General features: G+C 35.5%; 1 protein-coding gene across 1 annotated transcript in view; it reads right to left on the reverse strand.

Moving 5' to 3' along the window:
• Positions 1-8,163: 8,163 nt before the first annotated feature.
• LCLAT1 (lysocardiolipin acyltransferase 1) overlaps positions 8,164-15,566 on the reverse strand; it is a 119,448-nt gene continuing 112,045 nt past the window's right edge. The window contains exon 6 of the mRNA XM_051976200.1: positions 8,164-12,456. Coding sequence (XP_051832160.1) covers positions 11,954-12,456 — 503 coding nt within the window. The 3' untranslated portion in view covers positions 8,164-11,953. The remainder of the gene's footprint in view (positions 12,457-15,566) is intronic.

The following is a 15,566-nucleotide window of genomic DNA, read 5'->3' on the forward strand; positions in this document are numbered from 1 at the left end:
CCTGCCACTTGAAATTTAATCAGGGGAATTGTTAGGATTTTTACAAAGTGATAAGAGAGTTGTCTAATTTTAGCATCGTGCTTACCAGTTCTCTAGTTCAGAGTTGATACATTTCACACCTTTAAGAGTTCACGCATTAGCATTCAAGATTCACAAGTCAGGATTCAGTATGAGATTCACAAATTCAGTGGAGGGGATTCACAAGTCACAGCTCCCACAATCCCACTCTGGAAGGAGGCATCAACCTTTGAGTTTACACCTCTAAAAGAGCATATAAAAGGACAAGCACTAGAGACTTTTGAGAGATTGAGAGAGCCAGGAGTCGGAGTTGAGCTAGAGGCAGAAGCTGGAAGAGCTAAAGGACAAACTGCAAGAGCTCTTGGAACCAAGGAGGGAGAGAAGCCTCTAAGAAGCCTAACTGGGCTATTTTGGAAGAGACAATAAAGGATCTGAACTTTTAACAGCTGGCTGCATTTGAGGTGATTATTGATTTGAACTGAAACTAAGACTGCCTCCAGAAGCCCCAAGAAATCTGCTCCCAGAGAAACATTATATTTTAGAAAAGAAGAACATTACAGGGAATGGTGGCAAATGTTTAATAATTGGCTCTTCAAAAAGCAGTACTCACTTTTAGGTGTAATATGCATTATTATTAACATTTTCTCTATCCGTTTATTTAAAAAATGATTATGCTTCATCTTAATATTCATTTTTAAACATTTTGAATTCCCACATCATTCCTTCCCTCCAAGCACCTCTCCTTTCCATTAAGAAGGCAAGCAATAGAATATCAATTATATATGTGAAGTCATGCAAAACATATTTCTAGATTGGCCCTTTCAGAAAAAAAAGAGCAAGAAAAAGTAAGTGAAAAAAGTATGCCTTAATCTGCACTCCTAGTTCATTAGTTTTCTCTCTGGACTTACACTTTTGTGAGTCTTGGAATTGTCTTGGATTATTATATTTATCAGAATTGCTAAGTCTTTCACAATTGATTTGTATAATATTTTTTATACTATTGCTGTAATGATCTGATTTTAGTCATTGATTCATATAGTTCTTCCCAGGTTTTTTTCTGAAACCATATTCCTAATCATTTCTTATGCTTATAATGCCATCACAATCATATATGACAACTTGTACCACCATTCCCAATTGGTATCCCCTCAATTTTCAATTCTTTGTCACCACAAAAAGAACTGCTATTATTTTTATCCATATGGGTTATTTTTCTTCTCTTTCTTTCTTTCTTTCTTTCTTTCTTTTTTTTTTTTTGGAGCTCTTTGGAACACAGAGCTAATAGTGACATTGCTGGGTGAAAGGGTATGCCCAGTTTTATAGCCCTTGGGACATAATTCCAAATTATTCTTCAGAATGATTGGACCTGTTCACAGCATTAGTGTCTCAATTTTTCCACATCTCCTCCAGCATTTGTCATTTTTCTTTTCTGTCATGTTAGACAACCTAATAGGTGTGAGATAAGTGGTTTTAAGTGGTTTTAATTTGCATTTCCCTAATCATTAGTGATTTGAAACACATTTTCATATAACTATAAAAGCTTAGATATCTTTTTCTGAAAACCACCTGTTTATATTCTTTGACCATTTGTCAATTGGAGAATGGTCCTTATTTTAATAAACCTGACTCTGTTTCCATATATTTGAGGTCTTTATCAGAAAAATCAGCTATGAAAATTCTTTTTTATTTTCCTTTCTTCCTTTTAATTTTGGCTCATTAATTTTATTTTTGCCAAAAACTTTTAATTTCAAGAATCAAATTTATTCATTTTACTTTCCATAATCTTCTCTTTATCTTGTTTGATGATGAGCAATTGTTGAGGATCATACGTAGGTGAAGGGGCAGGTCAATTCTTCGAGAGCCTCCGCAGCTATGAATCATGGCATCTGAAGGAGTTGCAAAGCAGCCTTTGCTGACACAGGTGTTGTGGACTGGGAATGAGATGAATTGGAGTCAAAGGGAAGAGGAGAGAGGTCAGAGAAGAGCAACTGCCTCTCAGTCTCCTAGTATTGATGAGGGATAGATATGGGGTACCTAAATGAAATTAGGGTTTAGTTGAGGTCTAGTGGCAGGTTTGGGGTAAGGGAGTCAAATAGAGTTCCCCTGCACGCCATTGGATTCAGCGCAAGGATACTGAGTTAAATGAAGTCTAGTGGCAGTGTGAGAGTCCCCAATAAAATCATTTATTGAAAAAGCTAGATTGATAAAAAGAGGTTTATTATGAGCTTTGGAAATAAGGTTAGTTAAGGAAATAGGTGAAGGTAGAGATAAAAGGACACCACACAGAGTTCCAGTGGACAGAAAGTCCTGACATGCCAGGCATAAGGTTGGCATGTTTGGAAACTCTAAAAAGAGGGGTTCCCAATTTGACTCTTTTATAATGGGAGATTTAACTAGAGGGGCCTGTGGGTGTAGCCCCAAGTTGGCTCAGATCCGGATCTTCTATTGGAATTCAAAGGGAGCAGGATTTGTGAATCAAAAGGTCCTCGATTGATAATTACATCAACTAAGAGGGGTTGGGAATAAAGAAAGGAATCTTAAAGGGACCACACCCACATCAGTATCATCATCATCATCATTATCATCCTCTCACATGAAGAGATCCATTCTACAGGTCTGAGTTAGACCTCCAGCAGCCACTGGCAGGTGGCTCCTGTATCACAACAGCAATTATTTCCTTATCCATTCTCCATTCATTTCTTAAGTCTGGACATTCAACAAAACAATCAAGCACTGATTTCTAGAATTTGCTTTTTGCAGATTGCTGAAGCCTAAATACTCTGAAAAATTCAACAATTGGTTCTCAAAAGTCTTTTCAAAGGGGCTCTAAAACACTCCTATATACAATAGTAAACGTTAATGAAAGGCCAATTATGTGTGAGAAATTGGAATAAAAGACAAAATTTTAAAAAGTTTTTGCCCTCAAAGAGCTTATATTCTATTGGAAGAAATAGTGTGAGCACATAGATATGTTTACAAAGTAAATACATACAAGGAAATTCAGCTGGGGCATGAGGGGCACAGAAAGTAGAGATGGAATGTAGTATGTGAAGAACACTGCAGGTTTGGCTGGATTGTTAAGTGTGTGAAGGATCATAATGTATATCAAAGTCTGGAGACATGGACTGGAGGGAGATTTAAATAACAGGACTTTATCTCCTGTAATAGGGAGCCAATGGAGCTTTTGGAGTAGGGCAGTAACATGGCATGGAGCTAGGTGCTGACCACATAAAAAAAAATGAAGTAAAATCCCTGGTCTCCAGGCAGGATCTTACATGTTACTGGAGGGAGATACAATATGTATATAGATTAATATATATGTGACTGATGTATAAGAAAGTGGAAAGGAACATGGTACTTATTTTGTGCCAGGAACTGAGCTGAGGGCTTTACAAATACGATCTTTGATGTACACAACAGCTCTGAGAGGTATATGCTGTTATTTTACAGATGAGAAAACTGAAGGAGACAGGGACTAAGTGTCTTGCCTCAGGGACTAGATTATATTTGAACTTGGGTTCTCTTCACTCTGGCTCCTGTATTCTAAGAGCCACCTTAGCTGCCTCTTCAGGAAAAACACAAAAGCTGAGCTTTGAAAGAAGTCAGAGTTCTAAGAGACAATGGCTGAAGGGCATGTAATTATGCATAATAATTTGTACAAAGTCATGAAGGCTTAAGATGGAAGGCTGAGTTTAGCTACAAAAAGGATTAGAATCAGACTCCATGAATTCTGTGAGCCCACTCAGGCTGACATTTTATAATTAACACATAATTAGCACATCTATGGGCTTCAACATTTCTAGACCTCACTTGAGAACTCACCCTGTACTTCTAGAAAACAGACATACTATCAATCAAAAAAAGGTGGAATACATTGATTAGGAACTAGGAATAACGAAGAGATTTGTGGGGATTTTTACTTACTAATAAGGGATGTTCTTTACTTTTTTGTATACGATGAACTCTTGATATTGAAATGAAGTCGACTGATCTGTTGTCTGAAGTGTTTTTAGATCATTAAAAAAAATGATAAATTTCAATTGGAGATTTTTTTTTTCTATTCAAATTTATAGATCCCCTGAAGTCAATTTATAGACTCCTGATCTTGGAATCCAGGTTAATAATCCTTGTTCTAGAAAGATATTTTTGCAGTGGAAAAATACACTGCTAAAAGTTAATATTTACTTGACATGTCCCAACATAAATTTTCTATCTTTGGAAAATGGTATTTGGCATGAAGTAACTATTGTGGCCCATTATTGGGATCTGGAAGAACTTTGCCAAAGAATCAGGTAGTATTGAAGTAATGCATCTATTTATTTGACATATTTAAGGGAAGGTCATGTAGCTGAACTGGACCTTTCCTACAAAAACATAGCAGTGTAGCTGACAAAGATGCTAGGGAAGCAATTTTCTCAAAATGGGGCTACTTTCAAACTGAGTTTGATGGCATTACTATCCCCTGTCCTTGAAGTTAGGCTGATATTCTGAAGCAGAATCAAAAAAGGCAAGGCAAGAAATAACAAGAGATGGGCTGGCAACCTTTGATTTTTCAGTCCATGGAAGGAGTCCATAAGGTACATTTTGAGACTCTGAACTCAAGCTTTAGCCCCTGTTATTATTATTGTATCATTATCATTAGTGCCATTATTATTGTTGTTGTTGTTGCTATTAATTGCAATAAGAAGTCACTTACATAGCTCTTTGAAATTTGTAAGGTACTTTATGTACGTCAGTTTGTCTAGTTCTTTCCAGTCTGGATTAGTGAGAGGATATTGAATCCAACTTAATCATTTTAAAGATGAGAAAACTGAGTTTGATAGATGTTAAATGATTTTTTTAGTTAAATTCAGTTGTGCTTTTTTTTCTTTCAATAGAAATTTACTTTTCCAAATACACACAAAGATAGTCTTCACATTCATTTCTGCAAAACTCTGCATTACAAATTTTTTCCCTCCCTCTCCCATATACTCCTTTCCCAAGCAGCAAGCATGGGTACTCCCTCTAAACATATTTCCATATTTGTCATGTTGTGTAAAAAAAAAATCAGATCAAAGGGGGGAAATATCATTTAAAAAAAAACAAGCAAACAACAAAAAAGGTGAAAATACTAAATTGTGATCTACATTGGATGCAGAGAGCATTTTCCATTGTAAGTTTGGAATTGCCTTGAATCACCTCATTGTTGAAAAGAGCTGGCCTATCACACTGAGCGTCACACAGTCTTGTTGTTGCTGTGTACAATGTTCTCTTGGTTCTGCTCGCTTCACTCAGCATCAGTTCATGCAGGTCTTTCCATGCTTTGATGTTAAATGATTTACACTTAACTGGATCATACAGGTTCTAAGTGTCTGAGGCAGGATTTAAACTCAGATCTTCCTGACTGGAAGCCCAGTGCTCTATCCTAGAGGAGAAATAAAATGGCGCCAAAAACAAACAAACAAGCAAACAACAGGTGCTGAGCACTGTCCTGTAGTGGTAAGAGGAAGACATGTGGAGTCTAATACTATTTCTATTTTGCAACTAATCTGCTCTGTGCTCTTGTTTTATTAGGTGTTAATTTCTATTTGGGAAAATAATGAAGGGATCAGACACTTGTTTCATGGACATTTTACAAATAACAAAAGCAGCATAATCATATTCAATGTGATCTAAAGTCAGGCAAACAGCTAATGCGATACCCGACAATTAATCCTCTTTCAGATAAAACATCCCTTCCCCTTTCTCCTAACATCACCATATAGTCAGCAAGCCTGAATTCAGATTGCAGCTGATACCTCTGTGATCTTGGGCAAATCATGCATCCCCTCTGGGTTCCTTTCCCCATCTGTATATGAAGTGAGGGTTCAGACTAGATACCCTTTAAGGTTTCTTCCAGCTCTAATAATCTCTCATCTAATAACAAGAGCAGTGCTTTAAGACTATGTATAATGGATTGGAGGTTTGAGGAGACTGGGGAACTCAAGAGAATGGAAGGTATTGCAGTGATTCAGGCAAGAGGCTTCAATTTGGGCGTAAGCAGTGGGAGATGAATCATTATGACTTTGCAGCCATAATGTAGGTTAATTCTTACAAAGTCAGAATGGCACCATGGAATTTCTCTCACTAGAATGGAATACAGAAGGATGGAGACAGATCCATTTATATGGACTTTTTTACAGTTTCCTTAAACTCCCCAAGCATCTGGCATACTATGGAGAATGGTGATGAACTATTTTGAGTACTAGCTCCCTCTCCCCACCCAAATAACATTAACTAGAATTCCCAAAGGGGTGTTGATTTGTAATGTGTCTTTACAGGTTTTGCTGTGATTAAGAATGACTTGATGAAATTTCATTACTTTGAGCCACTTCATCACAGAAGTCCAGAGTAACAATCAGGGCATGGTCTAACCTGTACTGATTTTGAAGAGAATTCCTGGAAGATTATCTAGCTTTTAGAGTTCAATAAGGTCTTTAAAAGTTGTAGTTCAGTTACGACTCTTTTGTGACCCTATTTGAGATTTTCTTGACAAAGATCCTGGAATGATTTGCTACTTCTTTTTCTCCAGCTCATATTACACACGAGGAAACTGAGGTATGTGGTTAAGTGATTTGTCCAGAGTCACACAGCTAGTATCTGACTCGGATTTGAACTCAATAAAAAACTGGTCTCTTTAAAAGTATTCTGATTTTTAAGCCTGTAAGTTTTTCTGGATCCTTATGTAAGTCTAACATTTTACTGGGGGTAAGCAATTTGCTTTTCTGATTTAAAAAAAAAATCAAATAAAGGCCAAAAATGTGATAACAGAAAGTAATATACAAGACACAGCTGTGATTCCTGATCTGAGAATGGAATACTATTGTTGTGCTAACATTCATTGAAGTTTTCCTCAATGCAAGCATTCTTAAAACTACAGGTTTCTGCACAGTCTGTGCACATCCTTTGGTTAGAATATTAATGATTTACTTTACCATGATTACACCACAACTATGTCCACTTCCATAGTACAGATTTATTTTTCATCAGCTTAGCCTCTTAACTCTCCTTATACCCTTTCATGGAGAGAGATGGAGGCCTGATAATTATCTGGATTGTTTTTCCATATCCACTCCCAGCTTTTAAATATTGTCCCTTTAAAAAAAAAAAAACATTCTTTTTATTACTATTTTTCCCCAGTTTAAATAAAAATTCCTGTTTTCCTTTTTAGCAGCTATTATAGTTGCTTCTCCTACTGTTATCCAGCTTTCCCCTAGCCTTACACCATTTATGTACTATTTACTACTCTCTAACTCCTTCAACCTATTTTTACATTAAAAGCTTCCTTAGCAATTTTTCTCTCCATGGCAGTATCTTCCAGAATAGTGCTATTGGGTGGGTAAAAGCAGGAATTAATATTCTCACGGAGGCAGGTAGGTGGGGAAGTGGAGTGTTAGGCCTTATGAGTTGAAATCTGGCTTCAGACTCTTGCTAGCTGTGTGACCCTGAACAAATCATTTAATCCTGTTTGCCTTGATTTCCCCATCTGTAAAATGAGCTGGAGAAGGAAATGTCACACCTCTCCAGAATTGCCAAGAAATCAAATCCCCAAATGGAGGTCACAAAAATTTGGACATGAGTAAACAATATTCTAATTTTCCAGATGGAGCAAGTCAGGAAAATAAGTGACAAAAATATACATAAAACAGTAAATGGGTGAGAGTGACAGGATTTGAACCCATTAAATTCTTAAGTGATACATGTACCTTTAAAAACTGGCATATTTCAAAAAGTACAGAGTTGAGTCTTGCAAACTTTAAAATGCTTGTTTAAATATTAGTTATCCTTTTGGGAGTAAATTCAAGAAAAACTATCATAAAATGTTTGTAACTTGATTAAGAATGAAAATTATCTTTGACAAAGAGTAAACAAGGATAAACACTTGAAAGTATGAATTTTATATAGTTAAGCTTATAAAAAGAAAAAGGATGTCATGAGAAATTTTTTAAAATACAGTATGTTCAGGAAATGTTCTGAGAAACTTTAGAAGATTGGTCAGGCTAGATGTTGGAAAACAATGCAGAATGATCAAAAACCATCTTTCAGACTATAATTCACTTTTAACAAACTAGAAACACACACACACACATACAACACACAAGATGCACAGTCACACAAATACAAACATTGTTTAAGTATTCCATTTTATTTTGGGATGTATGATACATGACTGATATATGGCTCACAAACATCTTAACATATTTCATGGATAATGAAAACTAAGGCCATTCTGTGAGTTTTCATATCTTGGTATTTTTTTTATACAATCCTCTTATAAGATAGCAAGCTGTCAAAAACAAGAATCCCTTCTGAAAACAACATTTAAAATAAAGGCAACACAGTCATTGGCAAATTCGTTTGTGCATCTTCTAAAACTGATACAAATCAAAAAATTTCTTGGAGTTTAGCTGTTACCTAAACATTGTCATAAAGTGATGTTTACCAACGATAGTAACAAGCATTTAGAGACCACAAGCCTAAACAGTTCTTTTTAAATGAATTAAAAAAACCTTTGTCTGAGGGGCATAGTACAGAAATATCTGAAACTAAACCAGACCCATAACCAAGGCACTAAAAACATGTCATTCATACAAAGAAATGTAAACAATCCACCAACAAGTTCCTCTACTGGAACTGTTGCTGTAAAGTGCACAAGGATGGCATGGCTGTTGAGACCAGAGCTTAGAGACTGTGCAAAGAAAACAGGAGTCACATCTTCAGTATATTTTGATGAGCTCACGGAACACTAAGGCTTCTAATACATTAATATTAGAATGACTCCAAATTTCCAAGTGATCTAACTGTAAGGTGTTCTGAGTATTATTTTTGCATTCTACATTTTGCTAACAAAGCAACATAAAATTTGCTATAAAGTCTTTAAATAAAAGGTCTTTCTTATACATCTTTCTTTCCCTTACAGTTCACAAATGCTCATCCTATTATCATGTAATATTAATGAATATTCAAAATAACGAGGTATTCTGTCTCATATCTTTGCTGATAATCCACTCAGGTCAGGAAAAAGGATCCTTATTTATTTAGTAAACTTACTTGTGAGTCTTTGAGGAAATCACAGTCCATGCCCTGTATAAAACATTCTGACTTTATTTAAAATTTCACAGAATGGCAATTTTAAAATTGAACATTTGGACAAGTAAATTATTACAATTTCCAAGGCTTCTACAGGTTAAGAGATTATTACCTCTGAATTGTAATGGAGCCAGGAGACAAGTAGCTCTGTTTCTAGAGCACCAAAGTGGAGGACAGTGAAAGATGTAAGGACTGAAGACATATGGATATAACTTTGCCATTATCATATTAATTTTTCTGAGTCATTTCAAAAGCAATGGGATATTACAAATAAGTAGTAATTGCTTTAAAGGTTTTGAAAATTTTATTTAAAATAAAAACTTTTTTTCAAAAGATGAAAAATGCAGAGAAAAAAATTTTTTTTTCTCCATTTCAAAGGGGGAATTGGAACACTGCTTTCTCCAGGCAAAAACTGCTTATTTCATTTTCTCTCCACTAACCCCTCCCCAGAGCCTTGTAAAAACTGTTTCTCCCTGGTATGAATGTCTGTAACTTCTGATTCTGAAGTCTTGTTTTTGTTTTTTGTTTTGTTTTTTTAAGGCTTATAATTTAATCTTAAAAATGTCTTCTGTGGGGAAAAAAACAGTGTTTTTCTTTGCAAGATTCAGAACTGAAAGTGCATCAGATTAGATGGAAAATGTTCCTCAGACAGGGAGCGGCATAGCTATGGACAGTAGCTATGATTTCAACTTACAAAGAATATATACTATAAATAAACACATTCATGACTGAAAGCATAACCTTTCCTTGCCCACCTACAACTGAGAAATCCCAACTGTCAAAATCTTTCTGAGTTTCTAAATATAGCCAAAGGAAGTTTGAGACAAACCTAAATTAGAAACCAATTTTATAATGGAAAAAAGGTTAACTTCCCTTCAACCGGCAAATAAAAACAAAAAAACCCATGAAGTTAAACAGATGGCTTTCAGCACATGTATGTAATAATCAATTAGTAGCTATGTGTAGATTATTAAAAGCAGCTGTAATGAGAGGAGGGAAGATAGTTTAATATAGGCTAGTTTTGTAAAAGAGGCACACTTTTTTGTGGTGCCTTCTAACAAAAATTATTTTCCACCAAATTCTTTCTAGACTAACAGGTATTTCCTACAAGAATTTAATTAGTAAGCCATACTTACTATGTTTTTATAGCTTTAAAGTTAAAATTTGCAGTAGGAGCCACTGTCCAGCACAAAATGTTTTAATTAAATGTAGTTTGAATTGTCAGATATGATAGGAAATTCTTTTGTAAAAAAATTTGGCTATTACTCATATCTGCCTTTTACTGAAGGCTTTTTTTAAGGGATTAGACTCAGATTTTTACAAACAGAACAGAAACAGCATCTTCCCTTTTCTGTAGGACAAGTAAAAACTCTGGTGAGCAAAGTACACAATACAGCAAATAACTTTGGAGGCTGTTTAAAGGATGCAACAAAGCCAACAGATTTGCTAACAGTCAATGAACTTTAAATCCTTCCTATTTTCATTCCTGTGTCCACCATTTCCTTATTTTGAAGCCAAATGCTAAGGAGGAAGAAAATACAAAGTTTTTCTTGCTTCATAAAGGAAATGAAAGTTTATGTTACTGGTTCCTTGGAGTTTCCATTGATGGCAATATTTTTATTTAGCTAAACCAACTGGTCAAGGGCAAAAGGTAAGCTGAGACAAAAAGAAGTCAAGCTGTAGAACAGTGAGCTCTATGTCAGTAGGTCAAAAGTGTCATTTGAATTGTTAGCTATATGATGGGAAATTCTATTGTCATGTAATTTTATCTATTACCAATAACTGTCTTTAAGGCTGTTTTCTTTTTTTTAAGGGCTACATTAAGATTTTTATGCACAGAGAGGTAGTCTTCCCTTATCCGTAGGCTTTCAGAAACACTTAAGAATCCACAGTTTGTTCATTTCAGATTGTACTCTGCATTTTTTTTAGGGGGGGGGGCAAAAAAGTTAGTATATATTTTTTCATATAGATCTCTCTTAGGAGCAAAGATTAAAAACTACCAATATACTGAAGGAAAATGAGCACTGATCATATAACAACAATAAAATGAAGACGTGAAAAACTAGCAAAATTTCTCATTGCAAAATTCAAATTGAGGTTTAGAAATTGGTAAAGTCTTTGTTCACTTATAGACCTGATTCCCTTTAAGGGCAAGAGGGCACACATGGTTTTTCAGTCTGTAGGTTACCAAAAAACCAAGTATTAGCCTCTTATGAATTACCACATTTTTTGTGTTGATTGGTTGTTAAATCTTGTGACTAATCTAAGAAGGGCAAGAAGTTTCAATCAGGGGCCTAGAGAAAGCTGGAATGAGGATGGCTTTTGGGAAATGGTGGTTAGGGCAATGCAGAGGAAAAAGTAAAAAAGACAACTCATCTGAATAAGTGAGGTGACCTACCTCCACTCTTCAGTGTGAGACTTGATTTGTGCTAGGGGTTACAAGTCACAGATCTATCTCCTTTGGCTACATAGTTTGGCTGGATGATAGCATTGGAGTTTTTGTATAAATTCATTGTATACCTTGCCTATTAACAACCTAATGATTGTTTAATAATGCAGCAAGAATTATTTCACCATTGAATCTCCTTGCTGAAACAATAATAAAATTACATTCTGAGATTAAAAACTATTTTCATATAGAGCAACATCTGTTTTTTTTTTTTTCCTTTTCACAAAACCAAGTGCAAAATGTCTTTAATAAAGAATGGTGGTCGTAAGAAAGATTTGAAATTTTCATGCAAAAAAATCTTCTCAGTTTACAAAGGCTGTATGTAGAACTTTTTTTTAAAAAATCCCTCAAGTTTCTGGTCAGTGAATCCTATTGTTTTCAATCTTTTTTCTTGCCATCTACTCGTTGTCGTTTCCATAATAACCGGTAACATGCAAGTTCAATGACTTCTAGTCCACCAAATATTTTCTCTTGGAGCACAAGAAAGATAATTGTGATAAAAAAATACCACCGTACAATGCTGTAGCAATATGTAAGAAGACACATAGTAGGTGGGAAGAAGGTCCAGTAGAGGATAGAAAACAGTTTGATCATTTGTACCCTGAATTCTGATTTGCAAGGTGGAATCACACTCTTCCCTGTGAATCCAAAATTCTTCGGACCTTCGTAGAACATACGGAGTCGCTCTTCTTTCTCTTGCCATCGTTTGTGGCACCAGACTTGGAGTTCCTCCTTGGAGTCTGGTAGGGTTTCTAATGGATATCTACTGATGTGAAAGTGGATCTCCTTGGGGAAGTTTCCGTTTATGAGGTGCTTCTCTGTCTGAGGAATGTTATGAGGGTATGCCACAGTGACATCATGGATGGCATCAAGGTTCTTACCTAGGTTGGGAGAAAATAAGTAAAGATAAAGAAATAGTCAATAGTTTGTTAACAAACTGTGGATTCCTAAGTGTTTCTGAAAGCCTACAGATAAGAGAAGACTACCTCTCTGTGCATAAAAATCTTAGTGTAGCCCTTAAAAAAATTTAGCATTTTTTTTGTAATGGTGATTAAAATGCATGGCAGACCTAAAAAACCACGAAAAACTAACAGAGGAAGAAAAAAAGACAATATGGAACAAAAGATAACAAAATTGAAATTAGTGAACAAAAAACCACAAGAACTATTCCTTCTCCCAAAAGATGACTGCTTTATTCCTGTGATACACAATTCCTCAGAATCTTTTCTCATCTGCCTTTAACTAAATATTATACCAACTACCAGGAAGAAAAAAAAAACATAATAGGCTCAAAATTTTTATTATAAATATAATAAAATTTCACAACAAATTACATTAATGCATTGGTTAAAATTTCTTTAAGATACTAAGCAAATATAGCCATAGTCATTCTTCCTGAGAGAATTATATTTTGTAGAAGTAGAACATGATTCCAAGGATATGAATGCTACTGCTGGCAAATTCTTTAAAGGTTCTAGGATTCATTAGGCATTCCCATACCTGATAAAAGACTAAGGGAAAGAAAACATGGTAAAACCTTGCCAGAACTTGTACTCTGTTAGTAAAAGCCTTTCAAAATTAAATTCTAGGCTAAGAATAAAACAAAGGAATGATGAAGAAAAATGAGCAAAATCCAATGTAAAAAAAAAAAAAGTCTTCTTTCCAGAATACTAAAATATAATTATATGTGAAAACATCAAAGATTTAGAGTCCAAAGGGAACATGAAGGCATTCAGTCCAACTCTGCTTTATAGATAAGAAAACAAATACCCAGAGATAGCATTATATGTAGACATATATATGTAGGAGAGAGGGAGAGGAGAGAGGGAAGGAGAGGGGAGGAGAGGAGAGGGGAGAAAAGGGAAAGGGGGAGGAAGGGAAAGAGAGAGAGAGAGAGAGAGAGAGAGAGAGAGAGAGAGAGAGAGAGAGAGAGAGAGAACACCACAAATTGAAGCCAGGACTCAAGAACAGGATTTATTTGTAGTGAACCACAAACTCATACAAGCTTTTTTTGTCAGACTTCTGAATGTATCATGAAGAAAATGATCATGTACTTCAATTCAATAAAGGCCACTCTTCCTTACCAGAAAGATGAGTTTGGCTGGCAATGTTTATAAACAACCTGAGGCAGCAAAAAAGAATTAAGATTTGAAATACAAGTTTATATAGGTGTTATATAGACAATGATCCAGAAAAGGATACTAAAAAGGGGACAAATAGATAAGAAGAGTCAGGAAACAGCAATGTCATAGTAACCAAGAAAGGAGAAATTTTTCCTAGAAAGAGGATATAAGTATCCTAGAGACAAGACATATAGAGAGGGAATACAATAAACTTCAACAGAGAAGATAAGGTTTGAAACAGCTGCTGAAGGAAGTGTGACAGAGATTAGGTAGAAATAGTGACTGTTTCACTAGAGGGTAAGGGACCAGTCAAAATTAGAAAATATAAACTGGCAGGGGACTAGATCAGTAAGTTAACACAATTCTCTACTGCCATTTGTTAGCATTAAGCAAAAGTCATTTTGCTGACTTTATTGTTGTATGCCTGTGAAACCCAGACTGGATAAATACTAGTGTCTTTTTAGCATGTTTACATACTGTAGAATATAACCTAGACTGTATAGATACATATGCCAAGAAACTGAATTGATTCACTGGGAATGTCTTAGGAAGATTCTTATGACCACCTGGCAAGGTAAGGTATTAAAGACTAAGTTGAACTAACTGCCAAGCACTCAAACTCTAAGGCAGAGAATACAACTCTGATGGGTTGGCCACACTACTCAGATAACAAACATATAGAGAACTCACACAAGACAAGTGTTCGCATTTTCAGATGATGAAATTGAAACTATCTCCACTCATATGAAAGAGTGTTCCAAATCACTACTGATCAGAAAAATGCAAATTAAGACAACTCTGAGATACCACTACACACCAATCAGATTGGCTAAGATGACAAGAAAAAATAATGATGAATGTTGGAGGAGATGTGGGAAAACTGGGACAACTGATGCATTGTTGGTGGAGCTGTGAATGAATCCAACCATTCTGGAGAGCAATCTGGAATTATGCACAAAAAGTTATCAAACTGCATACCCTTTGATCCAGCAGTGTTTCTATTGGGCTTATATCCCAAAGAGATATTAAAGAAGGGAAAGGGACCTGTATGTGCCAAAATGTTTGTGGCAGCCCTGTTTGTAGTGGCTAGAAACTGGAAAATGAATGGATGCCCATCAATTGGAGAATGGCTGGGTAAATTGTGATATATGAATGTTATGGAATATTATTGTTTTGTAAGGAATGACCAGCAGGATGAATACAGAGAGGCTTGGAGAGACTTACATGGACTGATGCTAAGTGAAATGAGCAGGACCAGGAGATCATTACACACTTCGACAACAATACTGTATGAGGATGTATTCTGATGGAAGTAGATTTCTTCGACAAAGAGATCTAAGTAAGTTTCAATTGATCAAGGATGGATAGAAGCAGTTACACCCAAAGAAAGAACACTGGGAAATGAATGTAAACTGTTTACATTTCTGTTTTTCTTCCCAGGTTATTTCTACCTTCTGAATCCAATTCTCCCTGTGCAACAAGAGAACTGTTTGGTTCTGCACACATATATTGTTATCTATACTGTGACATATTTAATATATGTATACGACTGCTTGCCATCTGGGGGAGGGGGTGAAGGGAGGGAGGGGAAAAATCGGAACAGAAATGAGTGCAAGAGATGATGTTATCTTTTTCTGTTATGGGTTCTGTTAATAAAAAGTTATTTAAAAAAAAAAAGATAAGTGGAGACCCAATCATTATGATTAATTTCTTCCACTTGTACTCAAGATGCATGAACTGGAGTAGAAAAGATAGATGAAGAAAGTAATCTAGGTTTGGCAAGACATGAGTCACAGTAGGACATAAGGAATAAGGAATTCAAGAACGGAGCATAGGAATTCAAGAACGGAGCATATATAAAAAAAATT

This window comes from Antechinus flavipes, chromosome 2 (assembly GCF_016432865.1).
Source record: "Antechinus flavipes isolate AdamAnt ecotype Samford, QLD, Australia chromosome 2, AdamAnt_v2, whole genome shotgun sequence".
Lineage (NCBI taxonomy): Eukaryota > Metazoa > Chordata > Mammalia > Dasyuromorphia > Dasyuridae > Antechinus > Antechinus flavipes.